Source organism: Chamaea fasciata, unplaced genomic scaffold (genome assembly GCF_029207755.1).
Source record: "Chamaea fasciata isolate MVZ Bird 193981 ecotype frontalis unplaced genomic scaffold, bChaFas1.0.hap1 SCAF_27, whole genome shotgun sequence".
Lineage (NCBI taxonomy): Eukaryota > Metazoa > Chordata > Aves > Passeriformes > Sylviidae > Chamaea > Chamaea fasciata.
The window spans coordinates 4,544,303-4,562,334 of NW_027094112.1; the positions used below are offsets into that span (position 1 = coordinate 4,544,303).

The following is an 18,032-nucleotide window of genomic DNA, read 5'->3' on the forward strand; positions in this document are numbered from 1 at the left end:
GGGGCTGTGTGCCTCTGTTGCCATCTGGGTTGGCGTTTGTCCCTCGGGGTTCGGGGGTTGTGGTGTTGGCAGCGGGGATTTTGGGGTTCTGTGGGGTTTTTTTTCTTTGGGGGAGGGGGGGGTGTTGTGGAAGCCAGATTTTGGAAGGGGGGTTGGTGCAGTGTCAGAGGTGTGTCCTCAGCGCGGGGGGCACAGAGGGGGACAAGAGCCCCGTGGTCACCCCGTGCGGGACAAGGGCCCGCGGCCCCGCTGTCCCCGCCGCCGGCAGCGAAAAGGCGAACTCAGCACAGGCACACAACAAAGGCTTTTTGTGCCTTGTCCCTTTGTGTCCCTTGTCCCCTCCCCGCTGCCCCATCCGCCCAGACAGCCCCTGAATTTTAACACCCTCATCCCAGTAGGGAAAGGGGGCCAGGAACTCGGGCAGGGGGATCCCTCCTGCTCCCAGATTTCCCGATTTCCCCCCTCCTGGAATTTTGGCGGAGCTGGGTGCTGCCAGGAGGTCAGGCAGTGCCCTGGGCCCGGCCAGATGTGCTGCCAGATGTGCAGCCAGCGGGGCTGTGCTCAGGCCTCCCAAACTCATGCCAGGTGTTGGCGTTCGGGTTGTTTCTCCAACCCGGGTGCCAGCAGAGGTTCCCGTGGCTGCTCCAGCTTCCCCATTCCCTGTCCCAGCACATCCCTGGGAGCTGTGGGATGGAGCCGCGTCCCCTTGGCTGCTCCGGGCAGTGTCCCCTGCCAGCTCCGTGTCCCATTTTGGGAAGCCTCACTCGTCCCATCACCTCCCCGGCCGCTCTTTCCGGCTTTGCCCAAGGTTATTGCCGCGGCGTCGTCAGAAGGGACCTTTTGTCCCCAAGTGCCACATCCTCGTCCCCTCATGTCCCCTCCTGGGTCGCGTCCAGACCCCCGGGCACAGCTCTGTTATTTTCATTTCCTTTCCATTCGTCTCCTTCCCCCGCAGGAGGAGTCGAGGGAGGGGGGCTGGAATTCGCCGGTGTGGGGGGGGAGGGGGCGGGGTTGGGATTAGGGATGAGGGGGCGAGTTTGGGAATGAGGGGTAAAGTTTTGGGAATGGGAGAGGGGGTGAGTTTTGGGAATGGGGACAAACTTTTAGGAATGGGGGGAGTGAGTTTGGGAATGAGGGCAAACTTTTAGGAATGGGGGGAGTGAGTTTGGGAATGAGGGCAAACTTTTAGGAATGGGAGAGTGAGTTTGGGAATGGGGGCAAACTTTTGGGAATGGGAACTGTGAGTTTGGGAATGGGGGTAAAGTTTTGGGAATCTGGGGTGTCAGTTTGGGAATGACGGCAAACTTTTAGGAATAGTGGGGTGAGTTTGGAAATGAGGACACACTTTTGCGAATGGGGGGTGTGAGTTAGGGAATGGGGACAAACTTTTAGGAACGGGAGCTGACTTTTGGGAATGGGGGCAAACTTTTTGTGCAGAGCTCAGCCCCCAGCACGGGGCTCAGGGTGGGCACACGGGGGTGACCCTTTGTCCTTGTCCCCACAGCCGACGCCGGGCCGCAGAGATGGGGCGTCCCCGAACGCCAACGCGCCCCCCGAGGGAGGATCCTTCCCCTGGGTGGGCCCCAAGACGGTGGCGCTGCGGAAAAGCTCCCAGGGAGGTTTCGGCTTCACCCTCCGGCATTTCATCGTGTACCCTCCGGAGTCGGCCGTGTACTCGGCCAAGGTAGGGCCGGGATCCGGGAATCCGTGGAGTGGGAAGAGGTTGGATGCGGGATTGCTCCTGTTTGGGCCGAGGGTGGGTGGGGACACAAGGAGTGCAGCGTCCTTCCCCAGCTCTGTTGGGATTCCTGGAGGTTCATGGTGATCCCACCCCTGTGGAGCTGCTGGAGGATGAGCGAAGAGCACCTCTGGAGACATCCCAGAGCGTTTTGGGATGTGGGATTGCTTGTGGGAATCCTTCAGCTCCAGACGGCGGCTGCAGCGTCGCTGGGAACGGCAGGAAAAGGCACCTCAGAGCCCCTGAGGTTTGGTGGAGTTTTGGTTCCCGGTTCCCTGGCTGTTGGTGGGGAATTTCCAGCTGGATCTGCCCCGGCATCTGTGTTTTGGTCACCCCCATCCGTGTGACGTCTTTTGGGAGGACACAGCCCTGGCTTGGCACCTTTGAACCCCGATCCGGGCAGGGCCTTTCCCCTCAAGGGTGAGGAGATCTTATCAAGGATGGAGAGATCCCATCAAGGACAGAGAGATCCCCTCAAGGATGGTGAGATCCCCTCAAGATCCCATCAAGGATGGAGGGATCCCCTCAAGGATGGAGAGATCCCCTCAAGATCCCCTCAAGGATGGCAAAATCCCATCAAGGATGGAGAGATTCCATCAAGGATGAAGAAATCCCCTTAAGGATGGGGAGATCCCCTCAAGGATGGAGAAATTCCCTTAAGGATGGAGAGATCCCCTCAGGGGTGGAGGGATCCCCTCAAAAATGAAGAGATCCCACCAAGGATGCAGAGATCCCATCAAGGATGGAGAGATCCCCTCAAGGATGGAGGGATCCCCTCAAAAATGAAGAGATCCCACCAAGGATGCAGAGATCCCATCAAGGATGGAGAGATCCCCTCAAGGATGGAGAGATCCCCTTAAGGATGGAGAGATCCCCTCAGGGGTGGAGGGATCTCCTCAAAAATGAAGAGATCCCACCAAGGATGCAGAGATCCCATCAAGGATGGAGAGATCCCTTCAAGGATGGAGAAATCCCCTTAAGGGTGGAGAGATCCCCTCAGGGGTGGAGGGATCCCCTCAAGATCCCATCAAGGATGGGGAGATCCCACCAAGGATGGAGGGATGAGCTCAAGGACAGAGAGATCCCCTCAAGGGTGGAGAGATCCCCTCAAAAATGAAGAGATCCCACCAAGGATGGAGAGATCCCCTCAAGGATGGAGAGATCCCATCAAGATTCCATAAAGGATGGAGAGATCCCACTAGGGATGGAGAGATCACATCAAGGATGGAGAGAGGAGCGGCAGCTTCCAGCGTGGATGAAGAGCCCCCCACACCCCCAGGGACGAGCCAGCTCCAAGCTCCTGGAATTCACAACCCCCTTCTCTCCCCGTTTTCTGTGGATGACGAGAAGAGAGCCCGGAGATCCCATTCCCCGCTCCGAGGCCGGGCAGATCCCTGGATCATCCATCCCGTCATCCCTGGAGCTCCACAGCTGCCCCAGGGCTCCGCTGGCAGCCGGGGAAGCGCCGTGGGAAGTGACTCACAGGGTGGGGAGAACCGGCCTCGCCGGAATCCCCCCGCTCTCCATCCTCCGGCACCGCCGCTTTTCCCCTCCCGGGCTCCTCATCCCGCCTCTCCAACCCCTTCCTGCCTTTCCTGCGCCGGGAAACGCGGCCCCGTCTGCGGGGATTTTGTCATGGGAACGGCCTGAAGCTCCTCCAGAACCCGCTGCCCACCTTCCAAAAGGGGGAAAAGGAAAAAGGGAAAAAAGGAAAAAAGGAAAAGAGGAAAAAAGGAAAAAAAGGAAAAAAGGGAAAAACGGAAAAAGGAAAAAAGGAAAAAAGGAAAAAAGGAAAAAGATTGATCCTGCCCCGCTGGGCACCTGCCCGGGCGGGAACACCGGAAAGGAGGCAGATCAACGCCGGGAGCTGGGAGATGCTCTTGGAAAAGAGGCTGGGAGCAGCTCCCGGCCGCCGTGGCCAGGGCAGGGCGCGGTGGGGCTGGCTCAGCAGCAGCAGCAGCAGCCTCGGGGGGCCGGCACCCCGCCAGCTCCGGGGGCCGAGTTTCGGTGGCGTTGACTCAGCAGGGAGGGGGCTGAGAGCCGAGCTGGCCTGGCTCGTGGCCCCGCCGGGATGGCCCCGGGGCCGGGAAGGGCTCTGGGGTGGCCGCAGGGCGAGGAAGGGCCGGGAGGGGTTGAGCCCGTGCCCTCAGGAGCTCTCGGGTGGCCCCACGATCTCTCGCTCTGGCCCCGTTTGAGGGCGGCGGAATGCGGATTTTCCTGCGCTGGTGCCGCTGGCTGGCTTGGGAATGTCTGCCCGTGGCACTGGTGCCCCCCCGGAGGGACCTTGGGGACACCAGGGCTGTGTCCCCCCTGGCTGGCTTGGGAATGTCTGCCCGTGGCATTGGTGCCCCCCCGGAGGGACCTTGGGGACACCAGGGCTGTGTCCCCCGCTGGCTGGCTTGGGAATGTCTGCCCATGGCACTGGTGCCCTCCCGGTGGGACCTTGGGGACACCAGGGCTGTGTCCCCCCTGGCTGGCTTGGAAATGTCTGCCCATGGCACTGGTGCCCCCCCGGAGGGACCTTGGGGACACCAGGGCTGTGTCCCCCCTGGCTGGCTTGGAAATGTCTGCCCGTGGCACTGGTGCCCTCCCGGAGGGACCTTGGGGACACCAGGGCTGTGTCCCCCGCTGGCTGGAGGTTGTGGCCAGGCCTGTGCTTCCCAGCCGGGCGTGGAAAAATCTGCGGAGAATTCCCGAATTCCCCTTCCAGGTGCCTTGTTGGGTGGGGATGTGAGTGCCACCCTGTGGCCCACCCCACCCTGGCACCCCCACTCTGCTGGGGGAGTCCCCACGGCGGGGTTTTGGGTTAAAAGAGCAGGGATTCGGCACAATTCCCACCTCGCGGGACACATCAGCGCCCACCGCAGCCCTGGGAGGCTGCAGGGATGAGCAGGGGTGAGGATTCACCCACGATGGGATGGAATCCCACCCCTGGAAGCCCCAGGACAGGGGTTGGGCTCTCCCCGGCCCGGGGTGAAGGGTGAGATGCCAGCCCGGGGGTTGGCAGGGCCCCTTTTCCCGCTCCCCTGCCCCAAAACCGGCCCCAAAGCGGCAGCTGGCTGCGGGGGGCTGCGGCGGGTCCCGGCTCCGGTGTCGGGAGGTAATTCGAGCCGGGGGCGGCGGAGGGCACAGGGACGCGCCGGTCCCGAGAGGGATTTCGGGGGGCTGCTGCCATCCCCCCGGTCCCCTCCGGTCCCTCGAGGGGCTTCACGGGGCTGTCACCCACCCTCCCGGTCCCCTCGTCACGTCCCCGCCACCAAATCAACGCTTTTCTCTTTGTATTTTTGTTTTCTGGCAGGAGGAAGAGAATGGGAACCGAGCAGGTGAGGACATCGAGGACCCCGGGGACAGTGGCACGGGGTGGCACAGGGGGGTGACACGGGGCTTGCTGTTGTCACCACAGCCATAAATACCAGCTGGCGGTGAAGCTTTGGTGGCAGCTCGGTGGCCCTTGGCGCCGGCGGTGGGCTCGGTGTCCCCAAAACCCCCCCGCCGCCCCCCCGGGGGAACTTTTGCTGGCTGCTGTCACACCCCCGAGGGGACCGCGGGGTGTTTGGGGACAGGGAGGCGGCAGCCCCGCTGTCCCCTCCCGGAGGCTCAGGGTGACGTGAGCGAATGTGAAGGTGTCAGAACGGATCGGCGCTGGGCGCCGTGACGCGGCGCCGGGGCCGAGCTGTCCGGGCAGCCGGCGACAAACCGGGCACCGGGCACCGGGCAGGGCTGGGGGGGGGGCTCCGACCCCGCTCCCGGTGGGATTTGGGGTCCCCGGTGGGATTTGGGATCCCCGGTGGGGTTTGGGGTCCCGGGAGACGCCCCGGTTAGGGGTGGCGAGGATCTGGGGGAGGAGAGGAGGTGACATCCCCGCCACCAGGGGAGGGTGGTGGCTGTGGTGACAGCTCCGTGACGCGCTGTCCCTCCGGGGCAGGTCCCCCCCGGAGCCGCCTGGAGCCCATGGACACGATCTTCGTGAAGAACGTGCGGGAGGACGGGCCGGCGCACCAGGCGGGGCTGCGCACGGGTGAGCGCGGCCGCGGGGCCGGGTCCGCGGGATCCCGGGAACGCTCCGCCTCCTCTGCTTTATTATTATTACTATTACTATTATTAGTACTATTATTATTATTTAATATAAATAATGTATAATGTATAATATTATATACAATATTCATTATATATTATCTATTATATATTATATATTATATACTATATACTATATATTATCTATTATCTATTATATATTATATATTATATAAAATACTATATAATCTATCATCTATAGTGTATTATATATTATATATGATATATCATATATTATATACATTATATTAAGATATATTATATATAATTTTAGATATGATATAATCGATTATTATATATAATTATATGTATTATACAAGATATTATATATATAATATTATATAGAATTATTATATATTATATTATATATTATATTATTTTATATATTATTTTATATTAGATATATGTATAATATTTTTCTATTATATTTATTAAGCCTTATTATTATTATTAATTTCTGGCTTATCCCACTCTTTTCCCCTGACCTTCCTGCTCTTTTCTCCCTTTTCTCTCTGGTGCTCAGAGCAGCCTTGGGGTCCCCGGGGGGGGGTTCTGCTGGGTTTGGGGTCTCCCCGTTGCTCCCTTTGCTCCAACCCTGCCCCGAGTGACCCTGGGGACATGCAGGTGCCACCACTGCCTGGTGGTGACACTGTCCCCTCCCCCGGGCTCGGCAGGTGACCGGCTGGTCAAGGTGAACGGGGAGAGCATCATCGGGAAAACCTACTCGCAGGTGATCGCCCTGATCCAGAACAGGTGAGCGCCCTGCCCGGGACGGGAGGTGACAGGATGGGGACACGGCACGGCAGGCTCTGTCCCTCTGGTGTCACCGGCATGACAGAGGCCCTGAGGCGCTTGGGGGACAGGAAGCAACGTGCTGTCACCGTCACGTGGGGACAGGGATGCTTGTCTCGTGGGGGATCCGGCCAGGTGTGAGTTGGGGACTGGTGGGGACTGTCCCCGTCCAGCCTGACCCCTCTGTCCTCTGTCCCCCAGTGACGATGTGCTGGAGCTCTCCATCATGCCCAAGGACGAGGACATCCTCCAGCTGGTGAGTTTGCTGGGCCTTGGGGACACCTGGGGACACCTGGGGACACCTGGGGACACCTGGGGACACTTGGGGACAGGGTTCCACCGTGGAGAAGCAATGGGCGCAGAACTGGGGGCACTGGGGCAGGAACAGGGGGGATGTGTCCGCTGTGATTGTGGGGGGATTGTCCCACGTTTCGGGGTCTGGCTTATCCAGGACATGCCCCAGGGGACAGCGGAAGGAGGGGACAGCGGAAGGAGGGGACAGCGGAAGGAGGGGACAGCGCTGCTCTGAGCCGGGGAGAACCCCGCGGGAAAGCAGGATGTGTTTGTGGGGGCTGCATCCAGCCCAGCCCACCCCACGGGAGCTTTGCTCAGGGCTTGGGGGATGCAGAGACCATCCCTCCGGCGAGAATTTGGAGGATTGTCCCCTCTCCTTGTCCCCTCCTCTCCAGGCCTACTCCCAGGACGCTTACCTGAAGGGCAACGAGCCGTACTCCGGGGGGGCTCAGAGCATCCCCGAGCCCCCTCCCATCTGCTACCCACGGAAAACCTACCCCTTCCAAGCCCGGGCTGCCGAGCCCACCCCGGGCCAGCCGCCGCCGGACCCCCGCGCCCCCCGCCCGGCCACCGCCGCTCCCTCGTCCCCTCTGAGCGCCCGCAGCGACACCGGCGGCGGCAGCCCCGCGCACCGCCCCGAGGAACCGCAGCCCGGGGGTCCCCCCCCGCGCCCCGCAGCCCCCCACGGGCACCCCGGCTCCTTCTCCCGCCCCTCCTACCCCCCCAACACCGCGTCCTCCGTGCCCGAGCGCTACGGGATGTCCCCCGCCGCCCCCTGCTACGGCGTCCCCAAGCACCTCCCGGAGCACCGGACTCACTGCGGCTTCAAAGAGGGAGTCGGGGGCTTCCCGGGGACCGGGAGGCCCCCCCGGGACGTGTCGGGGTCCCAGCGTGTGCCCGGCCGCCAGGAGTGCCAGCAGGCGTTGTCGCGCTGGTTCTGCAGCCAGGAGCCGCGGCGCAGCTCGTCGGAGGAGAGGCGACACGCCATGCCCCGGTACCGCAGCGTGTCCCACGATCGCCTCGGCGGCTCCGGGCCCTCGGCCAGCCGGGGTTGGCCGCACAGCGCCTCGCACGACACCCTGCTGCAGGCCAGCCGTGAGGGCTGGGCCCCCCGAGCCCGCTCCGACCATTACCTGGGCAGGTACGGGCGCTCCATGGAGGCGCTGGAGCCCAGCGCGCTGCTCTCGCCGCACCTCGACCGCTCCGCCTGGCCGCCCGAGAGGCTCTGCAGGACCGCTGTGCCCACCACCGGGCAGCCCATCCCACCCGGCTCCTTCGCTGCTTCCTCCTCGTCCTCCTCGTCCTCCTCGCGGGAGCCGGCGCCGGTGCAGAAACACCCGTCGCAGCCCAACCTGCAGAGCGTGGACGATTCGGGTTATATCGGCTACCGCAGCTACAGCCCGTCCTTCCAGCGCCGCACCGGGCTGCTGCACGCCCTGTCCTGCCGCGACCCGGCTTTCGGCGGGCTGCCCACCTTCAGCATCGCTCAGCGGGCCGTGGCCCCGCTCAGGGACAGCGCGGTCAGCGCCGTCACCCCCTCCGCGGTCACCCCGGCGGGTCCCCGGGAGGCGCGGCCCGAGGGGAGCCGGGCGTGCGAGCAGCAGCCGCAGCCGGAGGAGCGCAGGGAGGAGGTGGTGCTGCGGCAGAAACCGCCCACGGGCCGCAAAGTGCCCGCGCCGCTGAGGCAGATGAATTTCGTCTTCGCCGAAGGGGTGAAGGAGACGGACGTTTGTGACCCCGCCGGGGTGGCGGGGAGAGGAGGGGACAGGCCGGGCAACGAGCGGCCGGGCCGGCGAGTGGCGCCGTTGGCGGCCCCCGAGGATTCGCTGGCGTCCATCCCCTTCATCGGTGAGTCCGGGGAGGGCTCGCCGCTCACGTCCGCGGAGGGGTTTGGGGTTTGGGGTTTAGGAGGTCCTGTGGCAGGGAGGGCACGTTTGGGGTCAGAAGTGCGGAGTGTCCATCTGTGGACAGAGTGGAGATGGGAAAGGGGCTGCAGCAGCAGTGCCCTCAATGCCTGGCACCCCACAGAGTTCTGCACCCCACAGAGTCCCACACCCCACAGAGTCCTGCACCCCACAGTGTCCCACACCCCACAGAGTCCTGCACCCCACAGAGTCCTGTCCCGCACCCCACAGTGTCCCACACCCCTCTTCACCCCACAGCACCCCACACCCCTCTGGATTTGCTGTCCCCCAGCAGGGCCGGGGTTGGTGGCGGGGTGTCCGGGTTTGGGTTTGAGCACCCTCGTCCCTCCCTCTGGTCCTGCACCCCCTGCCCGGCTGGTGCCCCTTACTGGAGTGAACTGGAGCCCTGCCTGCTCCTGCCCTGCTCGGGGGGGGGGGGGGGGGGCGGGGGACAGCGCTGTCCCTGCCCCTGTCCCTGCCTCTGTCCCATGTCCCTGTCCATGCCCATGCCCATGCCCATGCCCATGTCCCTGTCCCATGTCCCTGTCTCCTGTCCCTGTCCCTGTCCCTGCCCCTGCCCCTGTCCCTGTCCCTGCCCATGCCCCTGTCCCTGTCCCTGTCCCTGCCCCTGTCCCATGTCCCTGTCCCTGCCCATGCCCATGTCCCTGTCCCTGTCCCTGTCCCTGTTCCCCTGTTCCCTGTCCCTGTCCCTGCCCATGCCCATGTCCCTGTCCCTGTCCCTGTCCCCTGTCCCTGTCCCTGTCCCTGTCCCTGTCCCTGTCTCCCCAGGATCTCCCTGCCCAGGACTCAGATGGTTTTGGGAATCCACAGCTCTGCCCGGGGAGGGAACTGGGTGGGATGGGACGGGAAGGGAGGGGATGGATTGGGGCCGGGGGGTCTCAGCGTTGCTGTGGGTGAGGGTCCTCATGCCCCACCATCCCCTGGCGGTGTCAGCGTGTCCCCAGCCCAACCCTGACACCAAACCCAGAAGCGCCGGGCTGGGGTGGGGGTGGAATCCCAGTTCCTCTGCCCCAAACGCCCTCCTCCAACACTGCCCACGCCCCTCACAGACGAACCCACCAGCCCCAGCATCGACCTGAAGGCCAAGCACGTCCCGGCCTCCTCGGTGGTGTCCAGCGCCATGAACTCGGCGCCCGCCGTGGCCACCAGCCCCGCCTCGCCCACCTTCGCCTTCGCCCTGTCCCGGCACTACTCCCAGGACTGCAGTGAGTGCTGGGGACGGGGGAACCACCCTGCGGGGTTCGGAGAGGGGCAGCCCCCTCCCTCAGAGCCCTGCCCGGCTCCCCCCGGGCTGAGCAGGGCGGGCTTTGCCCCCTCTCCCCCTCGGCAGGCAGCATCAAGGCGGGCCGCCGCTCCTCCTACCTGCTGGCCATCACCACCGAGCGCTCCAAGTCCTGCGACGACGGTCTGAACGCGTTTCGCGATGAGGGGAAGATCCTCAGGTAGGGCCGGACCCCCTTTCCTGATCCCGCCGCCCTCCCCAGGTGTCACCCCCTCCCTCTGACGGGGGCTGCTCTCCCCCCAGGAGGATGCCCAGCCGGGTCCCCAGCCTCCGCATGCTGAGGAGCTTCTTCACCGATGGGGTGAGTGCTGCTGCGTGCTGGGGGCTGCCCTAAAACTGTGGGGGATTCCCTGGGGGTGCCGGCAGGCTCACCCCAACACCCCCCCTCCGTCCCCCCGCAGTCTCTGGACAGCCTGGGCACGTCGGAAGACGCCCGCTCCAAAAGACACTCGACCTCCGACCTCTCGGACGTGCCGTTCAGTGCCGTGAGGAAGGAGGGCTGGCTCCACTGCAAGCAGATCCTCACCAAAAAGGGGAAGGTAGGTGGGATTTAATTCCCCCCGAGCCTGGAGGCCGGCGGGGTTAAAGGGAGGGGGAGCCGCTCCCCGAGGCCGGAGCTCCATCCCCTTCTCCCCGCAGAAGGTCGGTGGAGGCATCCGGCAGTGGAAGCGCGTCTTCGCCGTGCTGCGCACCCACTCGCTGTACCTGTGCAAGGACAGGCGGGAGGCGGTGACCTGCGCCCCGGCCCCAGGTGAGGAGGAGCCGCCGATCAGCATCCAAGCGTGCCTGGTGGACATCTCCTACAGCGAGACCAAGAGGAAGCACGTCTTCCGCCTGACGACCGCTGACTTCTGTGAATATCTCTTTCAGGCAGAGGATCGGGAAGACATGCTGGCCTGGATCAAAGTCATCAGGGAGAACAGCAAGGCTGAGGGCGAGGTGAGAGCCACACGGGGCTCCCGGCTGCCTCTGGCTCTCCCGGCACTAACCGCCTCGGCTCTCTCCGGCTCTTTGCCTTGTGCTGCTTCCCCAGGCCACGGCCAGGCCCGTGCCGTGCTCCCAGGGGGAGCGTGGGAGCTCGTGGTGTCCAAGAAGAGCGTGGTGGCCCCGCGGCCCGGGCCGGGGCAGGGTGTGTGCGGGGTGCTCAGCGGAGGGGACGTGGCTCTGCGAGGCGGGGCCGGCGCTGGAGTCGCCGTGTCGGTGTCTGGTTGGGCTGCGTGGCTCTGCCGAGGTCTGGGCGTGGCTGTGCCATGGTGTGACATGGCTTTGCTGATGTGCCATGGTGTGGCATGGCTTTGGTGAGATTGGATGTGTCCCTGCCATGGTGTGACATGGCTGTGCCATGGTGCGTTCTGGCTCTGCCGAGGTCTGACGTGGCTGTGCCATGGTGTGACATGGCTTTGGTGAAGTGGGATGTGTCCCTGCCATGGTGTGTCCTGGCTCTTCTGTGGTCTGGACATGGCTCTGCCGTGGTGTGCCATGGTTTTGGTGAGGTGGGATGTGTCCCTGCCATGATGTGATGTGGCTGTGCCGTGGTGTGATGTGGCTGTGCCATGGCTGGGCCACAGTGTGACCTGTCCCTGCCGTGGTTTGGCATGGCTGTGCCATGGGACTTGTCCCTGCCGTGGTGTGACGTGGCTGTGCCGTGGTGTGGCCCGCCAGGTCTCATAACCCAGCGGATGGTGCTGCTGGGTCGGAACCGGATGGGGCAGCTGGTTTGGAAGTGGATGCTTCTTCTGGGTTGGAACTCGATGGTTCTGCCAGGTTGGAACTTGATGGTTCTTTTGGGTCAGAACCGGATGGTGGTTCCGGATTGGAACTGGATGGTGCTGTTGGGTCAGAACTGGATGCTGCTGCCATTGATGGTTGCTGCCAGGTTGGACCCGGAGGTTCTGCGATAGGCAGTGCTGCTGTGGTTGGAACTGGGTGGTTCTGTTGGGTCAGAACCAGATGGTTTTGCCTGGTCAGAACTGGATGGTTCTGCTGGGTCAGAAGCAGATGGTTTTGCCGGGTCGGAACCGGACAGTGGTTTTGCTGGTTTGGAACAGGGCAGTGCTGGTGGTTTGGAACCAGATGGTTCTGCCGGGTCGGAACCAGGTGGTGCTGGTGGTTTGGAAGTGGATGGTTCTGCTGGGTTGGAACCAGGTGGTGCTGGTGGTTTGGAAGTGGATGGTTCTGCTGGTTTGGAACCAGATGGTTCTGCCGGGTCAGAACCAGGTGGTGCTGGTGGTTTGGAACCGGATGGTTCTGCCGGGTCAGAACCAGGTGGTGCTGCTGATTTGGAACCAGATGGTTCTGCTGGGTCGGAACCTGATGGTCCTGCCGGGTCGGAACCGGACGGTGTTCCAATGATGGAAACCCGTGGCATTGTCTGGGCAAACGCCGGTGCTGCGGTGCTGCCAGGACTATCCCGCAGGGCCGGCTCCGTGCCCGTGGAGGCTGCGCGGCTCGGTGGAGGTGTGTGTCCCACGGAAGGACACACCTGTGTCCGGCCCGGACTCCACTCCGTGGCCTGGAGCGATGGACAGCAGCGGGGCCGTGACCTCCAGCTGTCCCGGGGCAGCGGGGACCTGGTGCTGCCCTCGCCCGGTGCCGCGGCCCCGCGCCGTGCCCGGCAGAGCGTGGACTTGCCCGGGGGACGTCCGGCGGACGCGCTGCTCAAGCTCTCCCTTCCCCTCTTCTCTCTGCCTCCCCAGGACCCCGGTTTTGCCAGCCAAGCCCTTATCAGCAAGAAGTTAAACGACTACCGGAAAGTGAGGTACGGACCGGGGGTGGTGGGCACCGAGACCCCCCGGGGGGTGTCGGTCACCCTGGGGTGACGGTGACGGTGACAGAGCAAAGCCGGCGGCTCCCTGGACGGGGAGGTGACGGAAGAGCCACCTGCGCTGGGCTCAGCTGTGGGCCTGAGAGGTTTTAGCCTGCTGGCAGCTGCTGAGTTTTTCCCAAGGAAAAAAAATTTCCCAAGAAAGTTTCTTCTCCAAACAGACTCGGCAAACAACTCTCCTTTCTCAAAACAGCCTTTCCCTGGCGGTCTAGTGGTTAAGATTCGGTGCTGTCACTGCCACAGCCCGGGTTTGATTCCCAAACAGAAACAAAACCCCAGCAAAACACCACCTGGAGAAGGATTGTTTTGAGAAAGGAGAGTTGTTTGCCGAGATTGCTCCGAGAGAAGAAACTTCCTTGAGAACTTTTTTTTTTTTCCTGGGGAAGAAGTTGGCAGCTGCCGGCAGGCTAAAAATCTCTCAGGCCAGAGAGTCAAAGCGGCACCGAGCACTTATAACCGAGGCTTGGAGCAGCCCAGTGCTCCCCGGGGATCTCTGTAGGATGGCCGGGAAGCCTCGGGAGCGATGCTGGCAACGCTCACCGGGAGGTTTTTGTGCCCCTGGCCGTGCCCCAGCTGAGCCCTCCCCGCTCTCCCTGCAGCCCTGCGGGCACCAAGCCCGACTCGTCGCCCAAGGGCCCCCGTGGGCTGGGGATCCGAGCAGAGTTCCTGAAGCAAACGGGAACCAGCGCGCCCCGGTCCCCCAGGCAGGACGCAGCTGTCACAAAAGGTACGTGGGACACCCCAGGATGGCAGACCGGGGGGTTCTTTGCGTCCCCCCAGCCCCGTGGGGCTGCTCTCTAACTGTGTGTCTTCTCGGGGTGCAGCCACGGCCCTTCTAGACCCCAGTCAGCCTCTCCAGTAGAGAAAACTGCTTGAGCGCTGCTCAGGCAGCAATCCAAGCTCACACAGCCACACACGTTAGGCTGGCTCAGCAGAGAGGCACAAGGCTCCCAGCCCCAAATCAATCCCCAGCGGGCGTTTATTCCAGCGTGCTGAAGGTGAATCCGGAGCCAGAGAGGGGGAACGTGTGGGTTTTCTCAGTTCTGTAGGGTCTCAGGTTTGTGGGTGGTACAAGGGACAGCGCAGGGGGCAGGTGACCACAGGAAAGAGAGGAACAGGACACCAGGCCCCGTAAAACCAGTGGGGAAATAGGGCAAGGGGATGACGTGGGGTGGGTGATGGACTTGAGAAACCCAGAGAGGAGACTGTACAATGTCTGCAAGGAGCCGGAGGGGGGGAAAAGCCATTTTTTACACCTGGGGTATCTCAAATCTTCACTTTTCCAGGAAAGGGCAGCTGGAAATTCCTTTAATGCCCTGAGGGACTCCACACTCCTCTTTCCTTTCATCCCGAGTGATCCCGTGGGGTTTTTTTTGTTTTTTATTTTTTTCTCCCCCCACCCCAGATGAAAGCAGCTCCCAAAAAGCCCCGTGGGGCATCAACATCATGAAGAAGAACAAGAAATCCGCCCCGCGCGCTTTCGGCGTGAGGCTGGAGGATTGTCAGCCCGCCCCGGACAACAAGGTACGGCCGTGCCACCAGCTCCAGCCCTGGCGGGGACTCTGCGCAGCGCTGGCACGCCCTGAGCCCTGTCCCTGTCCCTGCAGAACGTGCCCCTGATCGTGGAGGCGTGCTGCAAGGTGGTGGAGGACCGCGGGCTGGAGTACATGGGCATCTACCGCGTGCCCGGCAACAACGCCGTGGTGTCCAGCCTGCAGGAGCAGCTCAACAAGGGAGCCACCGAGATCAACCTGCAGGACGAGGTGAGGGCAGGGCTGTCACCACGGCTGGCCCCATCCCGGTCCTCGTCTCTGTCACGCCTCTGGAATGTTCTCATGGTCTGTGTCATCATGGCCGGTCCCCGTCGTCATCCCGGTGTTTGTTATCATCCCTGTTCTTGTCATGGTTCTTGTCCCCATCATCATCATCTTCATCCCTGTCCCCGTCATCATCCCAGTCCTTGTTATCATCCATGTTCCTGTCCCCATCACCCCTGTCCCCATCATCATCCTTGTCCCCATCATCATCCCTGTCTTTGTTATCATCCCTGTTCCTGTCCCCATCCTTGTCCCCATCATCATTGTCCCCATCACCCCTGTCCCCATCATCATCCCAGTTCTTGTTATCATCCATGTTCCTGTCCCCATCCCTGTCCCCATCATCCCTGTCCCCGTCATCATCCCAGTTCTTGTTATCATCCATGTTCCTGTCCCCATCCTTGTCCCCATCATCATTGTCCCCATCATCCCTGTCCCATCATCCTTATCCCCATCATCATCCCTGACCCATCAAGCCTATTCCCATCATCCCTGTCCCCACCATCCCTGCCCCCACCACCCCTGTCCCCACCGTCCCTGTCCCCATCATCCCCATCCCATTATCCCTGTCCCCATTATCCTGTCCCCACTGTCCCTGTCCCATCATCCCTGTCCCCCCTGTCCCTGTCCCCATTGTCCCTGTCCCCACCATCCCCATCCCACCATCCCCATCCCATCATCCCCGTCCCCACCATCCCTGTCCCCGCTGTCCCTGTCCCCCCTGTCCCTGTCCCCCCGTCCCTGTCCCCCCGTCCCTGTCCCCGCTGTCCCTTTCCCCCCTGTCCCTGTCCCCCCTGTCCCTGTCCCCCCGTCCCTGTCCCCCCGTCCCTGTCCCCGCTGTCCCTTTCCCCCCTGTCCCTGTCCCCCCTGTCCCTGTCCCCCTGTCCCTGTCCCCCCTGTCCCTGTCCCCGCTGTCCCTTTCCCCCCTGTCCCTGTCCCCCCTGTCCCTGTCCCCCCGTCCCTGTCCCCGCTGTCCCTGTCTCCGCTGTCCCTGTCCCCCCTGTCCCTGTCCCCGCTGTCCCTTTCCCCCCTGTCCCTGTCCCCCCTGTCCCTTTCCCCCCTGTCCCTGTCCCCGCTGTCCCTGTCCCCGCTGTCCCTGTCCCCCCGTCCCTGTCCCCGCTGTCCCTGTCCCCCCTGTCCCTGTCCCCCCTGTCCCTGTCCCCCCTGTCCCTTTCCCCCCGTCCCTGTCTTCCCTGTCCCCCATCCCCGTCTCCATCCCCGTGACCTTCCCCGGAGTGGCGGCGCCGCCTGGCGGTGGCCGCCAGCACTGCGGGTGACATCCTGGGGACACTTCTGTCCCCTGGCGTCTCGGCGGCTCAGGACTTCCCCCAGCTGTCCCCTGGCTGTCCCCGGCTGTCCCTCTGAGCAGCCTCTTCTGTCCCCCGCAGCGGTGGCAGGACCTGAACGTCATCAGCAGCCTCTTGAAATCCTTCTTCCGAAAACTGCCCGAGCCCCTCTTCACCGACGGTGAGTCCCTGTCCCCCGGGGCCACCAGAGCGCCAAACCCCACCCCCCTGTGCTGGGGACAGGTCCCCAGCCCCAGTGACGCAGCCACCCGCGGTGGGGGACAATGCAGACCCCCTGTCACCGAGGCCACCTGCCCTTGTCCCTCCCTGCCCCACGGCGTGACCAGCACTGAGACCCTTCCCCGGGTGTCTCCAGGGGGTTCACCCGGGTGTCCCTGACTCGGGGAGGGGTGGCCTGTCCCCTCCGCCTGGCTGTGACACCCTCCTGTCCCCTCCGCCCGGCTGTGACCCCCTCCTGTCCCCTCCGCCCAGCTGTGACACCCTCCTGTCCCTCCTTTCAGATAAATACAACGACTTCATCGAGGCCAACCGGATCGAAGACGCCAGCGAGAGGATGAGGACGCTGAGGAAGCTGGTGGGGACATGGGACACGGGACAGGGGTGGGGACACCACCCTGGAGCCCCCCTTGGGTGGCGACAAGGGATGATGGGGACGGGGACAGTGACAGTGACCTCCCCACAGATCCGGGACCTGCCAGGCCACTACTACGAGACCCTCAAATTCCTGGTGGGTCACCTGAAGACCATCGCCGACCACTCGGAGAAGAACAAGGTACCGACCCCCCGCCCTGCACCCTGGGCACCTCCTGCCCCACCTGCAGCCCCCCAGGGCTGGGCTGGAGCTCTGACCCTGCTCCTGGTGGCAGATGGAGCCGCGGAACCTGGCGCTGGTGTTCGGCCCCACGCTGGTGAGGACGTCCGAGGACAACATGACCGACATGGTGACGCACATGCCCGACCGCTACAAGATCGTGGAGACCCTCATCCAGCACGTGAGTGGAGCCCCTGGGTGGGCAGGGCTGGGCGGTTTGTGGGTTTTATTTTTAATCTTCTTTTCTTCTGTCTGCTCAGTTTTCGTGTTCGGACTCAGGTGTTTATTAATTCTTGTCGATGTGACAGTCTCACGGGTTGTGGGTTCGAGAGACAACAAAGGGAAAAAAAGTGTCTCTCACTCTTCCCGAGGTCTTTTAAGCACAAACTGCCCAATTATGAGATGACACCTCAATTATTTTCACTTTTAACCCAATAACCAATCGCCCGGGGCCCGCGATGAGGATTTTTCTCCCCAATTACAAAATCCCACCCAGACCCATGAAGGGGAAGGTGAAAAAGAAGAATTCACCCTAGGCCCTAAATCCTCCATCTTGCTTTTTATATATTATTGTATTCTAAAACCTAAAACTCTGAATTTTCCACCCTGGGATATCACACACTTCTATCCAAACCACACACCCACAGTCCCAGAGCTGTCACTCAATTTTGGGATCCTCTTCCAAGACCTCAGGTCAAATTCCGTGTTTGCCTGGGGGGTCGGCACAGAAAACCCGAAATTCTCGGTGCCCGGGGTTCCAACAGGAGCTGAAAAAGCGGAGGGCTTTGCCTTCACAGCCTTGCCATGAGCTCACGTAGACAGGCAGAGGTTCGAAACAGCTGAGTTGTGAAATGTTTGGAGCATGGAAAGTTTCTGAGCTGCAAAAGAAAAAAATACAGAACAAGCAACTGTTGTATGCTGTAAGGTGTAGGTGGAGTGTTTAGTGATCGGCTTAAGTAGGCAAAAGCTTGTGAGCTTTTAGAATCAGCCTAAAAAACCATCAGGCTAAAATCAGGCTAAAATCAGGCTAAAAAACCTTTTAAAAGGCCTTGGAACAAAGAGAACTTTGGTTTCTGTTGTTGTGGCCGGAGTTTTATCGTCTTTTAAGTGTCTCTGCCTTCACTGAGGTTGATAATGGAATAATAAACTCAGGGAAAGCCTCTCGGTC

General features: G+C 62.1%; 1 protein-coding gene across 3 annotated transcripts in view; it reads left to right on the forward strand.

Annotated features, from left to right (window-relative positions):
• The window catches only part of ARHGAP23 (Rho GTPase activating protein 23), a 46,457-nt gene that overhangs the window by 22,038 nt on the left and 6,387 nt on the right, over positions 1-18,032 (forward strand). For 2 of the 3 annotated variants that reach the window (XM_066205302.1, XM_066205300.1), the window contains exons 2-20: positions 1,505-1,684; positions 5,037-5,061; positions 5,664-5,756; positions 6,487-6,565; positions 6,806-6,860; positions 7,294-8,746; positions 9,873-10,028; positions 10,154-10,265; positions 10,349-10,406; positions 10,507-10,644; positions 10,745-11,044; positions 12,802-12,863; positions 13,529-13,656; positions 14,335-14,453; positions 14,537-14,692; positions 16,135-16,213; positions 16,554-16,627; positions 16,736-16,825; positions 16,920-17,045. In XM_066205302.1, the coding sequence (XP_066061399.1) occupies positions 1,505-1,684; positions 5,037-5,061; positions 5,664-5,756; positions 6,487-6,565; positions 6,806-6,860; positions 7,294-8,746; positions 9,873-10,028; positions 10,154-10,265; positions 10,349-10,406; positions 10,507-10,644; positions 10,745-11,044; positions 12,802-12,863; positions 13,529-13,656; positions 14,335-14,453; positions 14,537-14,692; positions 16,135-16,213; positions 16,554-16,627; positions 16,736-16,825; positions 16,920-17,045 (3,483 nt within the window). The remainder of the gene's footprint in view (positions 1-1,504; positions 1,685-5,036; positions 5,062-5,663; positions 5,757-6,486; positions 6,566-6,805; positions 6,861-7,293; positions 8,747-9,872; positions 10,029-10,153; positions 10,266-10,348; positions 10,407-10,506; positions 10,645-10,744; positions 11,045-12,801; positions 12,864-13,528; positions 13,657-14,334; positions 14,454-14,536; positions 14,693-16,134; positions 16,214-16,553; positions 16,628-16,735; positions 16,826-16,919; positions 17,046-18,032) is intronic. The other variant, XM_066205301.1, reaches the window with a different exon arrangement.